Consider the following 21,262-nt stretch of genomic DNA (forward strand, 5'->3'; position numbering starts at 1 on the left):
TTACAGTGGACGAGAAGTTGGATATGAGTCAACAGTGTGCCCTTGTTGCCAAGAAGGCCAATGGCATTTTGGGATGTATAAGTAGGGGCATTCCCAGCAGATCGAGGGACGTGATCGTTCCCCTCTATTCGACATTGGTGAGGCCTCATCTGGAGTACTGTGTCCAGTTTTGGGCCCCACACTACAAGAAGGATGTGGAAAAATTGGAAAGAGTCCAGCGGAGGGCAACAATAATGATTAGGGGACTGGAACACATGACTTATGAGGAGAGGCTGAGGGAACTGGGGATGTTTAGTCTTCAGAAGAGAAGAATGAGGGGGGATTTGATAGCTGCTTTCAACTACCTGAAAGGGGGTTCCAAAGAGGATAGCTCTAGACTGTTCTCAGTGGTAGCAGATGACAGAACAAGGAGTAATGGTCTCAAGTTGCAGTGGGGGAGATTTAGGTTGGATATTAGGAATAACTTTTTCACTATGAGGGTGGTGAAACACTGGAATGCGTTACCTAGGGAGGTGGTGGAATCTCCTTCCCTAGAAGTTTTTAAGGTCAGGCTTGACAAAGCCCTGGCTGGGATGATTTAGTCGGGGATCAGTCCTGCTTTGAGAAGGGGGTTGGACTAGATGACCTCCTGAGGTCCCTTTCAACCCTGATATTCTATGATTCTATGATTCTATGAACTGGGCTTGTTTAGTCTGCAGAAGAGAAGAGTGAGGGGGGATTTCATAGCAGCCTTCAATTACCTGAAGGGGGGTTCCAAAGAGGATGGAGCTAGGCTGTTCTCAGTGGTGGCAGGTGACAGAACAAGAAGCAATGGTCTCAAGTTGCAGTGGGGGAGGTCTAGGTTGGATATTAGGAAACACTATTTCACTAGGAGGGTGGTGAAGCACTGGAATGGGTTACCTAGGGAGGAGGTGGAATCTCCATCCTTACAGGTTTTTAAGGCCTGGCTTGACAAAGCCTTGGCTGGGATGATTTAGTTCGTGTCGGTCCTGCTTTGAGCAGGGGATTGGACTAGATGACCTCCTGAGGTCTCTTCCAACCCTAATACTCTATGATTCTATGATCTTCAGCATTGTCTCCATCTTTTCTGGATTGGTCTTAGGCACACTTTGCCTTGCTATTGCAGGGGGCCTCGGGCACTGGTGCACCTCAGTCCCTCCTGTTCTCTGTCTGTGGCACATAACAGTCTAGTCTCCTGTGGGCTGTGATACTTTGGTCTCATTTCAGTTGTCGGGTTTAGTGTAGGAGCGCTGGGTGGTGCTGGTGGCCTCTGATGGCTGAAGGTCAGACTAGATGATCCAGTGGGTCTCTTCTGGCCTTAAACTCTATGATCCTGACTTTCTTTGAGGTCCCAGTTTCAGTCCATCCGTGGAAGAGCATGGAAATGGCAGAATTATTAGAGGGAAGGTAAATATTATTTAGACCCATTTTACAGATGGGAAAAGTGAGCCCCAGAGTGGCTGAGACTGATTTTTTAAAACATGGGTGCCCATAATTGGACACTGAATTCATAAGAGACTTGAGTAAGTGGCCTGATTCACAGAGGTGCTGAGCACCCACAACTGCCATCCACCTCAAATGGATGTGTGGCGTTTCTGAACATCTGCCCAATCAAATAAATATGGAGATATGTGCCACCCGAGTTTGAAGTCTTTGGCCTCAGTTCCTTGCGGTCAGCTACACAGCAAATCAAAGAGACTAGAACTAGAATCCGCTGACTCATAACCTGTTCTCACCAGAAACCCACTCTGCCTCTTGCTAATGATAAACAAGTCAAGCAGCTGGATAATAAAAGGGTACAGTGAGATAGGCTGTGCATATAAAGCAGCCTCCCCCAGGTACTGTACATCCTAAATTACCCATGCAATCCACACATAGCTGGAGAAGACTGAAGGAAGGAAGTGAACTGTTGGGAGGCATGTACCATGTATGGGTTAGGACAATTACTAAGCACAGCTGATTGCATTAAAGACAAGTCAAGAGCGTTGGGCCAAATCCATCCCACGTATATTTCCACTGAAGTCAATGAGGCTTTTACCTCTAGATTTCAGTAGCAACTGAAGGAAAGTCCTCCTCTCTGGTGGACTCTAGCCACTACAAGGGACTCAGTACAGAATCTGTGTTGGACCATAGGCATGAATAGGGAACCAGGAAGAAGAACAGTAATGAATCTTCAGAGTTTACCCTTCCCATCCCTCTTACCAGAAAGCCGTCTCTCTCTTTTTCTTACCGTAAATTGATCCCCAACTTCTCCTTTAAGGACAGGTCCCAGAAGTCCTGTGTCACGTTGATCTGATACCTTGCGGTTCTTAAAGGTCCCATCCCCATATTCCACAAACATCACCTTCTTATACTTTGAACCAATTCGCTGAGGACCAGCTTCCAGAAACTGACTTGTGTAACTTCTACAGGGGAGAGAGGGAAAGGAGAACTGAGTGAGCCCAGGCAGAATTGCCAGGGGTGGGCACAGGAGCTGATTTTTTACTATTATCACCATCATTATTATTATTAATAATTGTATAATAATAAATTTGTTATCACGGTAGTGCACACAGGCCCCAATCATGGATCAGGGCCACATTGTGCTAGGCATTGTACAGAAACAGGATGAAAAGGAAGTCCCTGCCCTGAAAAACAATGCAACAAAATACAACTTTTCCACAACCCTAAGACTGGATTCAAATGCAGGCTATCACTTCTATAAGAGAGGAAGCCTACACCAGATGGAGTTGTAGGACAGTGTTGACCAATATACAAGGGGCTAATTAATATATATATATTATATATATCTGGTCTGGTACACTGCCAGATGTGCCAAAATCACATGACCGAGTAACTACTTTGTTTGGCCAAGGCAGCAACCTCTTACTGCTCTGACAGCAAGCCTTGACCCTGATCTGGAAGGACCCCCTCTATTAGCCCATTCAGCCCTCGGCTTCCCTGCAGACAAGGGGCCCAGTCAGTGCTAACTGGGAAAGTGAGTTTTGAGAGGTTGATACTTGTCTTTTGGGGGCTGGGCTGAGACTCTCCATGGGAAAGCAAAACCCTGTGACCCTGCTTAATACCCAAGCAAGCTTGCGTGAGTAGAGCGAGTGGGATGAATGGTGACAACTGTCACTACCAGGCAGTGCTGAGTAAGACACTGCTATGATAGAATTCTCAGATTACTGCTACCCAGAAGGAAGTGGAGCATCATTAGGGGCTAATCTTGTCTTGTATCTGGTACAGATCCATCCTCTCAGGACAATGCAATCACATCTCTCATCTGCAAAAATATAGGGCCAAAGGGATCCCTGGTGTATCTCCACTGAAACCAGCAGAGTGGTAGCACAGGAGCACACATGGCTCACCGTGGCACCCTCACAGTTTAAGAGGGCAAGGTGAGCTGGGTATTTCAGCACCAACTACAGAACCCTCTGTTCGGAGGACTTGTACCTCACAGTTCCCTCCAGAACTCTACCTGTGCTACTGGTAAGTGGCTCGTGGAAAGCTAGTGACTACTGGTACAGTAGATCAAACAATTCCCTTTCTCCCAGGAGCTGACTGTGTCGTTTCCACACCCTTCCCAGCCTTTGGCAAGGGACCAAACGGAGCCCCATGCTCCGGTACTGTGCATGCTGCCTCGGGCTATATTAGATTGCTCACCCAGCCTTTATTCTGGGGTAGTCCTTTTTGCCATGATGTTGATGGTATTGTCTAATATAATACACCCTCAGATAGGATTCTTAATGACAACAGTTCCCTTTAGATCAGGTTCCATGGGCAGAAAGTAAACCACATTATGGCTTTGGTGACTTGTATGGCTCAGCCTACCATCTGCCAGCAGCAAGGAATATGGCTTAAATATAAGGGCCAAACTCAGCTCTCACTCCCCTGAGGTTGGGCGGGTATACCTAAGAGAAGAACTTAGCCCACTCTCTTCTTGTCCTGAGCCTAATGAGGAAGAAGTAAGCGGCTATTGGAAAGGGTCTGGTTGAGGCTTCATGGTGGTTTGAGAAAGAGAAAGAAAACTCAGAGGGGGGAAAAGGGAACAGCTGGCCAAGCCTGTACTCGCCCCATTCCCTGGCCATGCTAACATGCTCTCACCTGTCCAAATAAGTGGGCATTATTGGAGCATAGTCCCAATCCACCTCCTCAGCTGCAATGTAATGGATCCAGGTCACAGGTTCCTGCTTGGCGAAAGCACGTGCGCCAATCGAGGGGGAAGAGTCACTCTCATCAAACATAATCACTGTGTTGTCCAGATCATAGCTGTCATCATAATAGTCTTCCTCTGGTGCATCTATGGCCAGCCTCATCTTCATCTTGGGGTCTTCCAGGCAGACTTCCACACTGATGTATGCTTCCATGCCAGCTGGATTCAAATGGGCCAGGCAGAAACATCAATGTCTGTCTGTCTGTCTCACTCACTCACAGCTCTGGATATTGTTTCACTAGTATCCCCGGTTTACCTGCCTCTACATCAGATGGACATACAGCTATCTAGACCTATTATATCTGTCTTGGTAAGTAGGTTGATGTGGAGAGACAGATGAGGATAGTGATTAGGAGAGGAATTAGATAGGTTAGTAGAGGAGGGCAGGGATTTATACGTATGTATCCGTAGATGACATAAGACAAATGTACAGCCAACAGACTCCAGTGCAGCCAGATGGGAGAGGCATTACAGCCACTACGTCTGCAAAGACAGAATTAATTATACCAATGATCATTTAAGGAGCTCTATAACACACACTCTACATTGAGGCCTGGGTTAGCTTCCAATTAATTGCTGCAGACTTCTGGAGAAATTTGTGTTGTTCTTTTTGCTTCTTGAAATAACACAGGAAAAAACAAACCTGGGACAGATTCTGGACCAAATTCAGAGATGACGCTAAATAATTCCAAGTGGGCCTCAGTAATTCTCCTCCCTCTTACACCTGTATTATACTGGTATAATACCACTGGCATTCATGGAATTACTCCTGATTTATCCAGTGTAAGGGAGAGGACACTGCTTTAATTTTACAGCCCATTAGACTTCTAAGATGTGCTTATTTCCTGACTTACACATCCACTCATCAATTTGTAACCAACAGCAGAAGTTCTGAGTTTCCCGCAGGCCTAAAGGAGTCGAAGATGGCAAATCTCACAAGTCTAATGGTTGGAAGAGAGGATGGTAGCAAGAAAAGCAGTAGGCAGGGGTAAGAAGGTGCAGAGGCACCGACTTCCTGAGTTCCTAGAGGGTGCTCAACCCTGCTCCACTCCAGGCCTAGCCCCCACTCCACCTCTTCCCCCAAGCCCTGCCCCCACCCCGCCTCTTCCCCCCCGTTCCGCCCCGCCTCTTCCTGCCCCCACTTTTTCCCCTCCTCCCCAACGCCTCCTGCATGCCGCTGAACAGCTGATCCTCGGCGGGCAGGAGGCACTGGGGAGAGGGAGAAGAGCTGATCGGCAGGGCTGCTGGCGGGTGCTGAGCATAGGGTGACCAGATGTCCTGATTTTATAGGGACGGTCCCGATTTTTGGGTCTTTTTCTTATATAGGCTTCTATTACCCCCCAACCCCTGTCCCGATTTTTCACATTTGCTGTCTGGTCACCCTAGCTGAGCACCCATTTTCTTTTTTCCGTGGGTGCTCCAGCCCCAGAGCACCCACAGAGTTGGTGCCTACGAAAAGGTGTAAGTTAAATAGCCCCACTCCCACTTTCAGCTCCTCAGTGTGCCAATTACATCAACCTTATACCCCCTTGCAGATCAATAGAGGGGGTGTGACTGGGTCTAGGCGAGTCTAACTGAGCATGAGGGAGCTGTGAGTCTTGTCACCTCACACATCTCTGATTCCAGCCCATCCTCTCTCTCCTGATCCCTCCCAGTCTGATGGCTGGTGGATGTTACCTTGCTGGTGGGCCGGGATTTGACAAAACATTAGGAACCTGCCGCTGGTGGTGGGCATGGTCTGAGCGGTGAGAAAGGTGGCCGGTGAGATTTCTAAGGTTGTATGCCGGTGGCTCCTCACCAAGAATGTGTGGCCCTCAAAGAAAATAGAGTGCACTTCCGGGGCAGTACCCAGCCCAATGACGTGCCAATAGACTGGTCTTTTCTGGCACAATTGGAGATCTGCCAGGAAGGGAGGGGAAATGCACCAATGAGAGAACAGCTCATAGAATCACACAGTTATAGCCTCCAGTCCACCCAGAGACACCAATGGGCCAACCCCTGACAGGTGCTAAGCTCTGGAAACCTGTTGTGCCAGGGTCTCTGACTTCTGTTGGGTCTTATGCAGGAGGTCAGACTAGATGATCATAATGGTCCTTTCTGACCTGAAAATCTATAAACTTTTGCTTTTAAAGAAATTTTGCATTCTGGAGCAGTTATCCAGCAAAGGGAAGACTCTGCAATCATGAAATGTATGGGGCCCTGCTTATGATCCATTTTGCATCATATGGCACATTGTCCAGCAAGGGGAACATACCACATAAAGTGGCTGTTCCTTGACTCCTCCCTCCTGCTGACCACCCTTGCAATCACACAGAGGTCAGCTCATACATTGCCGGCCACCATTTTTTTGAAGCAGCTGGTACTGGTCACTGTTGGAGACAGGATACCGGGGGGGAGGGATAGCTCAGTGGTTTGAGCCTGCTAAATCCAGGGTTGTGAGTTCAATCCTTGAGGGGGCCATTTAGGGACCTGGGCCAAAAATTGGGGATTAGTCCTGCTTTGAGCAGGGGGTTGGATTAGATGACCTCCTGAGGTCCTTTCCATCCCTGGTATTCTATGATTCTATGAATTGCAGATGCTCAACACCTCTCAGAATCTGGCCCAGGGGAGCAAGGACTGAGCAAAAAAAGAGGGACCAATCCTGAAGTGAATGGGAGTTTTGCCATTGACTTTAATGGGAGATGGGCTCAGGCCCTGGTTAGGGACTTCAAGTTCTGGCCCGTAGGAATTAGGGATGGAAAGGACTCTCCATCTGGAAACAGTTGTTGTTCCTCTTCACTTCTCCCCCTGCTTTTTCTTCAGGCAGACTTTTGGGGTACAATTCTTGACTCTGCATCGGTAAAGACACCTGGGCACTTTGCCGCTAACTACCATGGGAGTGTGACTGGGCCCTTCAAGATGGAATCGAGATAAAATATTGCTGTGTTGTCTACTCCATCCCTGGTCAGTGCTGGATTGTCCCCTGCTATATTTCCTCAGTGCTTCCTTTACTCTAGTGTTAGAGATCCCCATCGCTGAGACTGCCACCCGTTCATTAGTATAGTACGGAAAGACTACAAGCAGGGCCCAGTGTGCTACACTCAGTGCAAACTCTAGTAGGAGACAGTCCCTGCCCTGAAGAGCTCCCAGGGTAAATAAGACAGACAAAGGGATCCCTAGGGAGGCTAATCCACAGCCTCGCAGATCACAGAATATCAGGGTTGGAAGGGACCTCAGGAGGTCATCTAGTCCAACCTCCTGCTCAAAGCAGAGCCAATCCCCAATTTTTGCCCTGATCCTAAATGGCGCCCTTAAGGATTGAACTCACAATCCTGGGTTTAGCAGGCCAATGCTCAAACCACTGAGCTATCATTCCCTCTAGTCTCACCCTCAGGAATTTTTTCCTGGCTTCCAGTCTAAATATCCCTTCTCTTCAGGTGACCCTATAATCCTGTTGTGCCACTCTAAGCAATCTCCCTCCTGCACTGCTCCCAGACCCTCCTTCTCCCTCATCCTCCTTTCACTTCCCCCACTCCTCAGCATCCAGTACCGGGCAGAGAGCCGTTGATATAGCCGTTGATAGCATGCAGCTGAGCCAAGGACCGAGGAGTTCCTGTGTGGTTGGGCTCTGGGTACCAGCTCTTCCCTGGGGAGAGAGACAAAGAAGTTCAGCTGGAGAGTTTTTAGCCAAATGCAATTCATGGTGTGTGATCTACTGCGAGAGCCTTGGAATCCTGGAGTGGGCAGCAGTGTGCTCTCGGGTGAGAGCCCCTCACGCTGGCGCTCAGTCCCTCAACTGTTCATTCTCCTAAACTGGGGGCACCAGGTCATGCGGCCAGGCCTTTCCAGGTCACAATCAAGCTGCTGGTCAAACACTATTTTTTTATTCTGATTGATTTATCCTGTCTGACTGGATGTGCTGGGTCCAGCGTGTTTCTGTGAAGGACAGGGCTCCTTCAGAGCTCTGCCTTCAGTATATTTGGAGTGACTGCAGCACAGCACCTACACACTGTTGTTCTGGGTGCTAATCAGTGAGGCCTTGATGCAGCAAAGCAACTCAAGGACATGCATGACTTGCAGCATGTGATGTCAGCGGGACAAGTTAAAGTTAAGTGTGTACCAAAGTGCTTTGCTGGGTCAGGGCCTTAGCACTTGGACACTGTGATGATGTGTGGATTCCAATTCCCTGAGATAGCGAGATACTTAGATTACATAGAGGCAGTGTATGGGGGCGGGGGGGTATGGCACTAGATAGATAGCTAGATTCAATTCGATAGGATTGTCAAGGCTGATTCCCCACTCTGGCACTTCAAGTGCAGAAGGTGGGGGCCCACAAGGACCCTAAAAATTAATACTTGCCACTCCAGGCTTGTATTAAACTGCCAAGGTTACAGCTTTTTTCTGACCTTGGATTGGTAAACCACCCAAGTGCAAAACCACTCTGATAAACCAGGAAGGCGCACTTGGGAATTCCTTCCTGTGGGGTACCCTCAAGCCCTTTCAGACCCTCCTCCAGGGAAGAGCTGAGGAAGAAAACAAAGAAAATCAGCTGTTGCCACCAGCTAATAAAAAACAACAACATGTGCACAAACCTCTTAAGACACAGAACTCTAAACCTGTTCTTAAAAAAGGTAAATTTTATTAAAAAAGAAAGAAAGAAAATACATCTGAAAGCTCCAGCTATTGCTAGATTTAAAAAGAGCAAATACAAGAATTAAGCATTAAAAATAGCTCTCTTGAGGTCCAGCTTAAAGGTTACAAGCAAAACAAAAACACGTGGGGTTAGCACAGAGGAATCCACAAGCCATAGAAAATAAAAGGGATAAACCTAATCCCGTCTTTCTAGACACTTCCTAATCTACTTACATATCTGGGGTTTTAGATGAGTAGTTTCTAGGTATGATACTGATGATTTTTCATACCTGGCCCAAAGCTTCTTACAGCATCACTGCTCCCTCTCTGCTTCTCCCCAAGAACAACAACAGAGAGATAAAAGGGGAGTCTTGTTTCAATTTTAAAAAGTTCTAGCCTTCCCATTGGCTCTTTTGGCCAGGTGCCCACTCACTTCTTTTTACCTATGCATCGCAGTGAGACTTTTAATCCTTTACAGGTAAAGCAAGTAGAGAACGGCAACCGAGAGGGATTTTATAGCTAACTGGTTGGCTGGGTCCATAAAAGGGAGCCCCCCCACACTTCATTTATCACAAGGGAGTATGGCACTAGCTAGCTAGCTAGCATAGATAGATAGAGGGGGTATATGGGGATAGATACATACAGGCATACATAGAGGGGGTGCATGGGGATAGCTAGATAGCTAGATAGATAGATTAGATTAGATTAGATTAGATTAGATTAGATTAGATTAGATATGTGGGTGTGTATGGTGATAGATAGATCCATCCATCCATCCATCCATACATACATAGAGGGGTTGTATGGGGATAGATAGATAGATAGATAGATAGATAGATTAGATTAGATAGATACGGGGGTGCCTGGGGTAGTAAGGGGCTGATCCTGAGAGGTGCTCAGTTTTCATTGCAAAGTGCTAAGTACTCTCTATTCCCACTGAAATCAACAGGAGTTGAGGTCGCTCAGCACCAGTAAAGCTCATCACAATCTAGATTTCCGCTATGGGTTTGACTGCCCTGTTGTCTGAAGGCTGTTTTTTCCATATGCTAGGGGGAATGCGGGGGCTGGCAAAAATTCTTTGCACCTGGACATCTTCAAGTGATTTAGAGTCATGAGGGTCCAGCTCTGAGAATAAAACCAGTGGCCCAGTACACTGAACCTTATGGCCAGGTGGAGGTTATCTTCCAGAGCTGTGATGCAGGAGACCAGATTTCAAATACCAGTCCTGGTGTCTCACCCCTCTGGCAGAGTGGGGAGTTTAGACTGCAGTCAGAGGTGGGACTGCAGCGTAGGGATACAGACCCACACTAGCTTTGGTCTAACTAGCTCGGGTAAAAATAGCAGTGAATCCACAACTGCCAGGGTAGCAGCTTGGGCTGTACAACCTCACTCAGGACCCTGGGTACGTGCTCAAGCAGCAAGCCTGTGCTGCTGTGGATTCATTGCTTATTAGATCAAAGCTAGCTCTGGTTTATCCCATGTGCTGCAGTTACACCTCCGATTGCAGTGTCAACACACCCAGTGTGTTCAGACTCAGCTCAGGAGGCAGCTCTGCAGCCAATCAAAAAAAGAGACTTTGTTCTCCAGGGCCGCCCATCCAGCACCTTCTGCCAGCCTAAAAGCAAATAAATACATCAAAGAAGGAAACACCCAGACCGTGAACTCCAGCTACGCTAAGGTGCGTTCGGCCATGCTGGCTTTGTTTGTAATATTCCAGATGTGGCACAAATTCTCCCAACCAGCAGAATCTGACTACCCTAAGCCAGGATACAGGATCTGGCCACCCTCGTACCATGTACTTACCTTCATCAATCACCGAGAAGAGCAGCACGAATTCTTGCAATGTGCCCTGGGTTCCGTCTTTGGTCAGGGCTCCTACAAGCAAGAGGAGAGAAAGAGATGACGCTACTGTTAAAGAAACAGCAAGGGTGGTGTTGTATCTCGCTCTTCCCCTGGAGACCTTTTGTTCAACCTCTTGGAGGTAGCGAAGCCATTGCCAGGGCTTGCATGGGTTTGTGCTGTCATGGCTGATCTGGGAGGGGTACTCAGGAGGGAGCCTAATTCTTGCCTGCCATTGCTCATGGTCTTTGTCCAGTGCATGGAGTGATAAGGAAGTCCCCTTATCTGAAGAGCCAGTGCTGTGGCCTGGTGATCCTAAGGAGAAAGGCTCCTAGGGGAAAAGCAAAGGCTGTCACGAAGGCTCCCTGGACTAGGTACTGAAGGGATAGTTCAATATGTCCTATCCTGACTTCCTCTTGTACCATACAGGATTTTATTTAATCACCTGAAACAGCCCATCTTATCTAGATCTGTGCTATGTTGGCATCACTTTTTGCTCCTATGCACTTCAGGTACTACTGGGAACCAAGTTTTAGTCAATCTCCATTCTGGCAAAAGGATCATGCATAGAATAGGCAAGAGTATCCTAAATTTGGCTTGGTACTACACATCCTACATCATCTGTGTATGATCTTTAAATCCATGCTGGCATGGCCCCATCTGTATTTGGTCTTCCAAAATCAACTTATCTGTGTGAAAAAATACCTAGACTTACACTGAATAATCATGGCATAGGTGAAAGCATCTAAAAAGGTGGACAAACATTCACACCCTGATACCATTGCCTCAGTAACTGCTTAGGAATCTCTGGGAAATACAAGAAATTCTTTGAGGGAAACAGATGACCAAGTTATTTCCAGCATGGCACTCGAAAATATGTTAACTTTCTGGATTGGGAATGGATAAAGGCACCCTTTGGAAAATGTGTCAACCAGAAAATCTGTCAGTCCACAACAGATGCTGTTTCTCCCAGGGGTCCTGCCTTTGCTTCATACCCAATTTAAGGAAGATTCCAGTTTTCTTTTCAGTCATGACCAAATACTAAACGGTTGATTGGATTAAACCACCCACTTACTTTTCCGATTCCCCATGCCCCTCACCTGGCCTGCAGACAAGCAGGGCTCCGATCAAGCCAGAGTTGATGTCCTTCACGCTGTCAGTGTAAGAGAAGTAGGAGTAGGTCAGACATGACGCGTCAGACTCTGTTGGTCCTTGGTCTTCTAGGATTTCCCAGACATATGTGTGGGTCTTACCAGGATCCACCTCGTCATCTTCTTTCTCAGCCTGGCTGGTTTCATCCTTATACCCTGCCCCTAAAGCCAAAAGAGCAGCCCACTCATCACTGATGACCTCATCTCCACTGCACCAATGACCTGTCACCACACAACTGCCCTTTGTTTTATTATTATCATTCTTAAAAACAGTCTGGGCAGCCCGCAGCTCATCTCATTCTCTGTGCCTCTCTCCAGATTCAGCTGGTTACTATCTGATACCTCTGTCTGACAGCTAGTTTTAGTGCAAACAGAAGATCAGTGTTAAATAGCCAAGTAATGGGTTAGTTCATTATCTGAATACTTGTTTAGTTTAAACCAGCTTGTTACTGGATGGACAGTTTCTGTTTGACATTTGCTGATTTCAGACTGGTGCACTAGAAATCCTGTGATAATTTCCCTTAACCATCCAATCACCTATCCATATATCTACCCAACCCACCTGCCTATGGTCCTAATCACCGTGGTCTCTGAACACCCACCAGAAGTTAAAAATATGACAATGCTCTCTCTCTTTCCCTCTTCCCTGCCACCAGGAATCTGGCTGGGTGGTAAGGTGGGGTTTTGTTGTTGTTTTTTTAATGCACCCATGAGAATGAGGTTTATGACGGGAAAACCTGGGCAAAGAGGTTGCTTTTCCATTTAGCTCTGAATGCAGCACAATATTCTTCAGCTCCCTGCTCCCACATCTCTGCCCTCCTGCAAACAAGCACTGTGAGAGCTGTTACAAAGCCAGAGATAAGAGGACAGACCTACCCTCTGATGCTTTCCAGTATGTCACACCCACAGCATGGAGGCTGAAAGGGCGGGAAGCCAGATTCTTAAAGGTAACAACCACCATGTCATAGACTTCGGCTCGGATGGTGGGGCCCAGGAGACCTGAAAGAGCAAGAACACTGCAGGGTAAGTGCTGTATACACAAGCAGCTGAGCTAAAAACAGAGACACAAGGGGAGTAGATCATATCCTGGAGAGGGACAATAGAGGCCCAGGAGTGTGTGGTACTTGATAACTGGAGAAATAGCCAGAGGTGTGGGGGCATCACGCTGGGAGGCCTAGAAACTTAGGACTGGAGAAGGGACTGCTTGAATCAACAAGTCCAGTCCCTACTATCACATGCAACCCATCATAATCTTATCATGGAGGCATCATGGAGTCATCAGAGCTCTCCAGGCAGAATTGAACAGGCTACCCTCCTGCAGCCTCCGGTTCTGTACATTGTTTGGATGGACATTCTGTGTAGTGTGTGGGTACTGGGTGGATGGTGGCCTGAGCTATGCAGGAGGTCAGACTAGATGATCTGGTAGTCCCTTCTGGTCTTGGACTCTATGATGCTACTACAATGGCGTAACGTGCTGTTGAAGCAAAGCCAGGCAATCCCGGCTAGTACTCATGAGTTTATGAATGAACATGTCACGAGCAGAATGTGAGTTACTCTGCAGGTCCCAGGCCAAACTGTCCCAACAGGCAGGGGTCAGTTAGGATGATGTGGTATAAATCTTCCCTAGTTACTAAGGTGGTGTGAGGGGGAGGACACTGGCAGGAAGCCATGTGCAGCCTTCCGGAGCCAGAGCACATGTCACAGCATCCTGAGGTGTTTATGGAGACTGGAGAAATTAAAAGCAAATTCAGGGTGATCCTTGTGGCTCTGAGAGGGAATTGAAGGAGTTGTGCCCTTAAAAAGCATATAAAGCTCAGACGCAGGGTAAAATTTTCAAAAGCACCTGACTTAGGAGCCTAAGTCCCATAGACTTTCAATCAGGCTTAGGGTCTATCTACACTGCAATTGGATGTGTGATTGCAGCATGTGTAGACATACCTGAGCTAGCTGTAATCGAGCCAGCTTGGATGCCAACAGCAGTGATGCTGCAGCAGTACCAACTAGTTGCCTAATACATACCCAGGGTTGCAGGATGGCTTTTACAGCCCGCACAGATGCGGCTTCACTGCTATTGGTGTCCGAGCTAGCTAGACCAAAGCTAGTTTGGATATGCCTACCCGTACTGCAGTCGCACCTCTGATTGCAGTTTGCACAGACCCTTAGACTCCTAAGTGCTTAACTCAGTTCTGAAAATGGGGCTGGAGCTTTTTGAAGATTTGACCCCCAAGTCCAAAGGAAACAAGGTCCCACTTGTCCTCTGGAGCTAGAAAAAAATTATCTGAAAATAAACATTGAAGGGTTTTTTTTAAAGAAAAAACACTCTTTAAAATAACAGCAATATCAGCACCGCTGTAAAGGGAATATAATTTAGCAATATGCTTGTAGATGCTTCAATTTACTGAGCACTTTTAATAACCTTAGAGGCTACATGTCACTGACTTCAACCTATACTGTGTCAAAAAAGACCCCAAAAGACTCCAGCAAGATACGAGGGAGACAAAGTGGGTGATCAACACAGTTATAGTAACACTGCACCCAGCGAGACATGGCATGTGAATAGATTTCTTGCCAAGCTTGTCCATCATGCTAAGGATGAGCAAAAACCAGATCAGTTGGAGAGGAAGAAATGCATTCTTCCACTAAGAAATAAACATCTTAAGGTTTAAAATAATTGTTTCTTTTTAAGGAACTGAAAGTTGTGATAGTTCAGAAATGTTACTATACAGGAATAAAACAGTAGAAATGTTGACTTGGACCAAGAAAAATTGAGTTGAGAAGATACTGCATCTCCTTGTACCAGGTTTGTGTTGTTCAGATGGTAGCTTGGTTCCCTGGGTAATTTCTTCCCCATTGCCTCATCACGGGGACTTGCTGGTATGTTGCAAAACTAATGCTGCAGTGCATTGCAAGTCATTACTATATTTTGCAACAGAGATGGTTGCATTTTGATGGTGTGTGAAGTGATCACTACGTATAATTTGTAAGGGGCTTTGGGATTCTTTGGGATGAAAGGTGATCTATCTATCTATCTATCTATCTATCTTCATCATTGTAGTATATGATATAGTATATCCCCAGTTAAAACTATATCTGTCTAGGTCTCTGTACCACTCTCCTCACCATACAATCTAGTATAAATAAAGACCATTAGATGTATTTCAAGCTATTGACCATTAGACTATAGATAGCAATCATTCTCTTTACCCATCCAGGCTGGTTTGGGCTTAGTTTGCGTGAACGAGGAATCAGTATATTCCACAAACACCGCCTTCTTGTACTGAGTGGAAATGCCAGACATAGGTGACTTTTGACCTTGGACCCCTGAATCTCTGCATTAAAGAAGGAAAAAATTAGCACTGGTTGTACAGATCCATCTATAAGGTGTTTACAAATACCCCTTTCCTCCCTCATCCCCAAAATATCACACCCTTGTGTCGGTTCTAGTCAATACCTGCCCTAATACATGTATAAAAAGATCTTCTGTACTTTCCACAGTATGCATCCGATGAAGTGAGCTGTAGCTCACGAAAGCTTATGCTCAAATAAATTAGTTAGTCTCTAAGGTGCCACAAGTACTCCTTTTCTTTTTGCGAATACAGACTAACACGACTGTTACTCTGAAACCTAATACACCCTGTAAATTTCCTAATACCCGCTGCATGAGTTTTTAAACTGTTATTACTAAGTTATCTGTAATAACATAACATGATGTGTCATTCTGGATTAAGATGCATCATAATGAGACTTCTTACCACTTTATACAATACACACATGCTGACAAGATCCACTGATGAGTATGATTGATCGATTGATTGTGAACATGTGAATCTATCTATCTGAGGTGGTAAGAGTTTGATAAGAAACATATCCTCTATATGGTCTTTTATCCTGCATAATACAAGGACCCAATTTCCTCAGACATTTATGTTTACCTCTTTTCAACTGCAGGCACATCAGATATACTGTACCAGCTCAGAGCACCTAGCCCATCTAATCTAGCACCCTTTTATCTGTAGGAGCCAGTCTCTCCTACTTTACAGAAAAGTAAAGTTCATAATGCACCTGCTCAGCTGTGGAATGCTTTTCATAAGTACCTTATTCATCCAAAGAGAAAGAACCTCACAATGACTGACATGTGGATTAAAATCATGGATTTCCTTCATGCATTAGACTATAGGGTTGTGGGGACAGAGCCCTTGTCTTCCTATGTTTGTACAGTGCCATGAGTTTGACTGGGAATTTACCACTGGGTTATAATTAGGGTTGGAAGGATTAGATTTTTATCTGTAAATGTCAGTAAATGTCAATGTCAACGTACTCACACAAACCAACGCCAAAATATTTCCATTGATAATAATCAAAATGTACATATAAGCAAAGTAAAAAAAATGCTGTTTGAGAACTTATTAGAGTTTCATTTAAGGCTATTTACTTTGTATATTTTGACATGTGATGTTGACAATTTGTGTTCTAACATTTATAAAGCTTTAACATTTTTTATTCTCAACATCTACCATCAGTAAATAATTATTGCCAGACTCTCACCCCATAATTTCCTGTGAAAATGTAAATAGATAAAAATAGAAAAAATGCATAAAAATAAACATTGATATTATTTGTCAAAATTATTTTTTGAAAGATCAACTTCTTTCAAGCCTTGTTATACTGCAGCCCTTGCAAACCCCACATGCTAAGCCATGGAGCTGCAGCCCCTGTGGCCAGTATATGCACAGAAACAGGTTGATTTGCAATCAGGGGCTGTCAGGCACAGAATTTTTCGTTGCCGGTTCCACACGGTGAACTTTGCCAAAACACATGTATGTGGTTGTCTGCCCTCTACTGGTTGCAAAGTGTCAGACCTTCTCATGGGGAGGTGAGCTTTGGCGAGCTTCCCAATGAGCTTGCTCAGGAGAGGGAGATTAGATGCTGAGTATTCAGATATAGAAGTCTGTTAATGATGCACGTCATTTCTGACCTGCAGCACCCTGTTATTGCAGTCTTTGGCACCCCAGATAGCCATGCCCTGTGTCCAGTGCCTTGGCAGTACAGTATTCCTGCTCTCGTCCTCTCTGGCAGGGAGATCAGGATAGATTTTTGAACTCTGCTTAGGGATTAGAGTGAGGTCCTGAAATTCATTTAATTTATACCCGAACTAGGATTTGCACCCTGGTCACTTAGCAATGAGATGCGATCTCATTGTGAGATGGAAGGCAGCTTTAATGATTTAGCACACTGACTGCACCACCTAGACCTACTATTGATTTTTTTTAAGCTGCTTAACAAACTCATTATACAGGAGAAATCCAGTAAGTTTCTCAGGATAACAAAGCTTTGAATTTCTCCAGGGATTGTAGAGGATGCCTTATCAGTCTCAGCACACAGACCATTTCCAGTAATGAATGCTTTCGCTGATTGCTGCAGGGTGTTTTCTTTGGAACACAAGCCAGTTGCTATTTTTCCCCTTGAAGAAATGGAAGAGATTTCTCTCCCTTATGACTAATACTTCATTTGTAATAACATTAGCTGGCTTAATTTTTCCTAAAGGGGAAATGAAGGGGGACTGAGTGACACAGAAAACTGGGAAGGGCCGGGATTATAGACACATTCAATGAACTATACGTCTGAAAAATTTCCCCGAGCTCTACTGATGAGTGACTGTCTCCTGAATCCACAGAACAAGATAGCAGCAGTGCAAGCATTTCCAGTCTGGAGAAGAGAAGACTGAGAGGGGACATGATAACAGTTTTCAAGTACATAAAAGGTTGTCACAAGGAGGAGGGAGTAAAATTGTTGTAGTTAACTTCTAAGGATAGGACAAGAAGCAGTGGGCTTAAATTGCAGGAAGGACCCAATTTAAAAGAAACTGTGCAAACAGCTTGAAAGCGTATTGACCCCCAGTTTGGGTCAGCCGCAGAGTTCGGACCTTTAGCTCCTTGGCACAGACCTCTGCTACTTGAGCTAGTAGAGTAATTGACAGTAATAGCAGGCTAAGTATGTGGACCAGGCATCAGAGGGGGACGAGACACACTCTGCCAGTGGGTTTTACAGACATCTGCTAACAGCGGAGGACTGGAGAGATTTAGGTCTCCTGGGTTCAATTCCAGGTTCTGGAGGGAGTGTGCTTTAGTGATGGGAGACTCTTCTGCCCCCTATCCTCCACACCCCCATCTGCTCCTATCTTCCTTGCCCCCACCCCTCTCTCTGCTCCTATCCAATCCAATCCCCCTCCCCTGTTCCTGTCTTCCACTACTTCTCCCCACTTTCTGGCTCCTGTAATCCCCCCTTCCTGTGTTCCCCCATTCTCCACCCCAATTCCTCAGCCCTCTGCATTCAGGCCACTCCCTCCTCCATGCTGCCTGGGCGCCAGCGGGGGGAACACTGAGGCAACAGGAGGCACAGCCTCCCTGCTCACAGCTGTGGTGCCTGGTACCAGGCCCACCTGGCACAGCAATTGCGGGGAGAGTCCTGCAGCCCCCAGATGCAGCATGCTCAGTCGCTCTGAGGGGGATGGCGCATATGCAGTCCAGTCACACGTAGGAGTTGTGAGGGGTTGGAACGTGCTCAGTGCAGATGGCATCATCGGATAATTTAGCTGTCAAAGTCTAACAAATCTCTACAGAACATGTGAAAACTGCAATTTTTCAAAGACTCAGACTTGGCCAAATTTGGACAGATTTTCCCAGGAAAGGCAAAAAGGCACATCCCTGAGTTCAGGGCAACTCCCCCGCCAAATGTCCTGTCCTGCTGCAAAGTACCTGGGTGTTAGAACTTCTCAAAAAAATTCTTACAATCTATTCATTCACATGGACAAAACAACATATTTTCCCCTAATCTCATTCTTGGAAATGACCAAACCACTTCTGCTGAAATGTTTAAAAATATTCCACTTGAGGCAGACACCAAGCATGGAAAACTTCAGCCCAAACAGTTACAGTTTGGCAAAATTATAAGCAACTGAAAACAGTTCTAATGGGAAGTGTTGGCCAACCTTACCTAAAGGTGTCACGACGATATCATTTGTAACCTTTGGGACATGGAAAGCACAGTCCACAGCTATTAACTCATCAAAAAGCAAATCAGAACCCTACTTAGGGTAGGGTGAGGGAAGGGTTACTCATCTGGTACCAGCCGGAGAAGCAATTCTTATCTTATCATACAAGGTCTCAGTCACAAATAAATGAACTAGATTTGGGATGGAAAAATGCATAGGACAAGTCATAGTTAATAATAATTACTCTACATGACCGCAACCTAAAACTCCAACATCAAAGCAGTTCTCGCTGGCTACATGTGCAGAATTAACCCATGTGTCTAATTACACTGTGTGTGTGCCTGGATGAATGTATGTGTATGTCTGAGTGTGTGCGAGAGTGAGTTTGTGGGCCTGATTCTCCCTGCCTTGAACCACGTTCAATGATTTACACCTGTGAAAGTGGAGTGCAAAGAAGGTGTGAGGATTCTAGTAAATCAAAATTCTCCACTCACCTGCACTGCTGGGAGCATTCTACATCCACTTTGCATAGACACCAGTGATGATGTAATGTGCAAGGCATTGGGAGAATCAGATTTTGTGTGTCCACATGTATACACACATACAGACAATATGATGCGCACACACAAATATGCCCTCACACACATGCACACACTCAGATTAAATCACACACGCACGGATGCACTCATGCACATTCAAACAGATATACCCCCACAAACAGATGCACACACACTCATGTACATACAGCTGCATTTACACACATATTTTATAGTTGCCATATTTCCCTGGGGGCCACCATCACCTCTGTGATGCAGGATGCCACCTTCCTCAAAGCCAAGATGAGAGCTCCCTACGGACATTACATGACAGTCGGAACATTTACAGTACAAATGGCCTTACCCAGCTGGTGCCTGCAGCACAGAGAGCAGGCTGCTGTGCACATAGTCCCAGTACGTCTCCACGGCACCAATGTAGTATCTTCTGGTGATTCCAAAGCTCTCCTGAAAGAAACAACCCAGCAGAAAGCAGCACAGGACTCCTCCCGGCATGGTGCCCCTCATACTGGAGAGGCAGAAGAGTTTCTGATTAAAAAAATAAATTTCTGACAAGAAAAAGATTTATCTTCCATCCAGCAGCTTTAATCCACAGGAAAAAATGAGGGGAAGCCGGCACCCACTGGCTCAGTCAAACCTCTGGAAAGGTTTCTGAGGACATCAGGAGACGGAGTCATTGTGACCGGAGCAGTGCAGAGGGGAACATGCGTAAGTGACGGGATCTCCCTTCTGGGTAGTAGCAACAGGATGAGAGGAAAAAACAAAGGGAAAAGGGAGGCCAAGCAAAGCTTAAACTTTTCCTGGTCTGCAGCACTCCAGGTGCAGGGTGTTTATTTGTATTCCGAGGCATCCACTGAGTCAAAATCTTGGAGTGAGTTGTGAAAGGGAGGGGTTTGTTGGCCAGGGGAATTTAGGTGTAGTCTCTGCCTACTCCCGCCTTCTCTCTCAGCTGCAAAAGAAAAAAGCAAGGCTTGGGTCAAGTTCAGTCTCTCACAGTCCACAGAGAGCAAGGTGCTTTACTCTCTCATAGCAATAAGCAGCCAGGATGCAGAGACTAGCCTGAGCTGCAAAATTATGATTCCATCTAGATATGAAAACTGTTCCAATCCAGGGCTTGGGTCCAGCCCGTTATAGATTCAGGGGCCAAGAAGGAAATTTGGACTCAAAGCCAAGTTCTGGTTCTGCAGCCTCTGCAAGTTCATGAAGTGCAGATTCAGGGGACAGTGTATTCCCAACATCACTCTTATGGTATTGATACATATGGCTTATTGCAGATAGGCAGGGCTGTCTAGCTCTAGTGATCAACATAGCCTCACATGCTGACATCATACAGTGTAACCACACTAAAGATGGACCCAAAGCAAAGCTCCAGATCCAAACACTTCCAGACTAGTCATTGCCATCAGATGACTGTTGAGTAGCTTATACACAACAGTTACAGGTCTCTCATTCCAACAGCTGCTGTTCCAATAGGGAAGCAAAACAATGACTGGGCCATGGAGACCAACCCCACTGCTTATCGGGGAAATCCTTTGTTCATAGCAACAGCTGCCACCAGTGTGTGAGGGAGTGGGTGAAAGTTGGGGTATCTAAAATCCCAGATCATCTGTGACTTTTGATGACTGAATCTTGTTTGATTCTCAGCGATCCCACACCAGTTTGATCCAATGCCTTGCCTCAGTCTTTAATGAGGATCTTAGGGATAATGGTAGCATGATAAATGGGAATGGGACAACTGGAGGTAGATATTACCATATCTGAGGTAGAAGCGAAACTCGAACAGCTTAATGGGACTAAATCGGGGGGCCCAGATAATCTTCATCCAAGAATATTAAAGGAATTGGCACATGAAATTGCAAGCCCATTCGCAAGAATTTTTAATGAATCTGTAAACTCAGGCGTTGTACCGTTTCACTGGAGA

General features: G+C 46.0%; 1 protein-coding gene across 2 annotated transcripts in view; it reads right to left on the reverse strand.

Moving 5' to 3' along the window:
- F8 (coagulation factor VIII) overlaps positions 1–20,056 on the reverse strand; it is a 68,769-nt gene extending 48,713 nt beyond the window's left edge. Inside the window, exons 1-9 of one of the 2 annotated variants that reach the window (XM_074964291.1) lie at positions 19,688–20,056; positions 15,001–15,125; positions 12,673–12,795; positions 11,746–11,958; positions 10,610–10,681; positions 7,725–7,820; positions 5,873–6,094; positions 4,087–4,354; positions 2,231–2,405 (exon numbers count right to left, since the gene is read on the reverse strand). In XM_074964291.1, the coding sequence (XP_074820392.1) occupies positions 2,231–2,405; positions 4,087–4,354; positions 5,873–6,094; positions 7,725–7,820; positions 10,610–10,681; positions 11,746–11,958; positions 12,673–12,795; positions 15,001–15,125; positions 19,688–19,848 (1,455 nt within the window). In that variant the 5' untranslated portion in view covers positions 19,849–20,056. The remainder of the gene's footprint in view (positions 1–2,230; positions 2,406–4,086; positions 4,355–5,872; positions 6,095–7,724; positions 7,821–10,609; positions 10,682–11,745; positions 11,959–12,672; positions 12,796–15,000; positions 15,126–19,687) is intronic. The other variant, XM_074964292.1, reaches the window with a different exon arrangement.
- Positions 20,057–21,262: the final 1,206 nt, after the last annotated feature.

The sequence above is a fragment of the Natator depressus genome, chromosome 9 (assembly GCF_965152275.1).
Source record: "Natator depressus isolate rNatDep1 chromosome 9, rNatDep2.hap1, whole genome shotgun sequence".
NCBI lineage: Eukaryota > Metazoa > Chordata > Testudines > Cheloniidae > Natator > Natator depressus.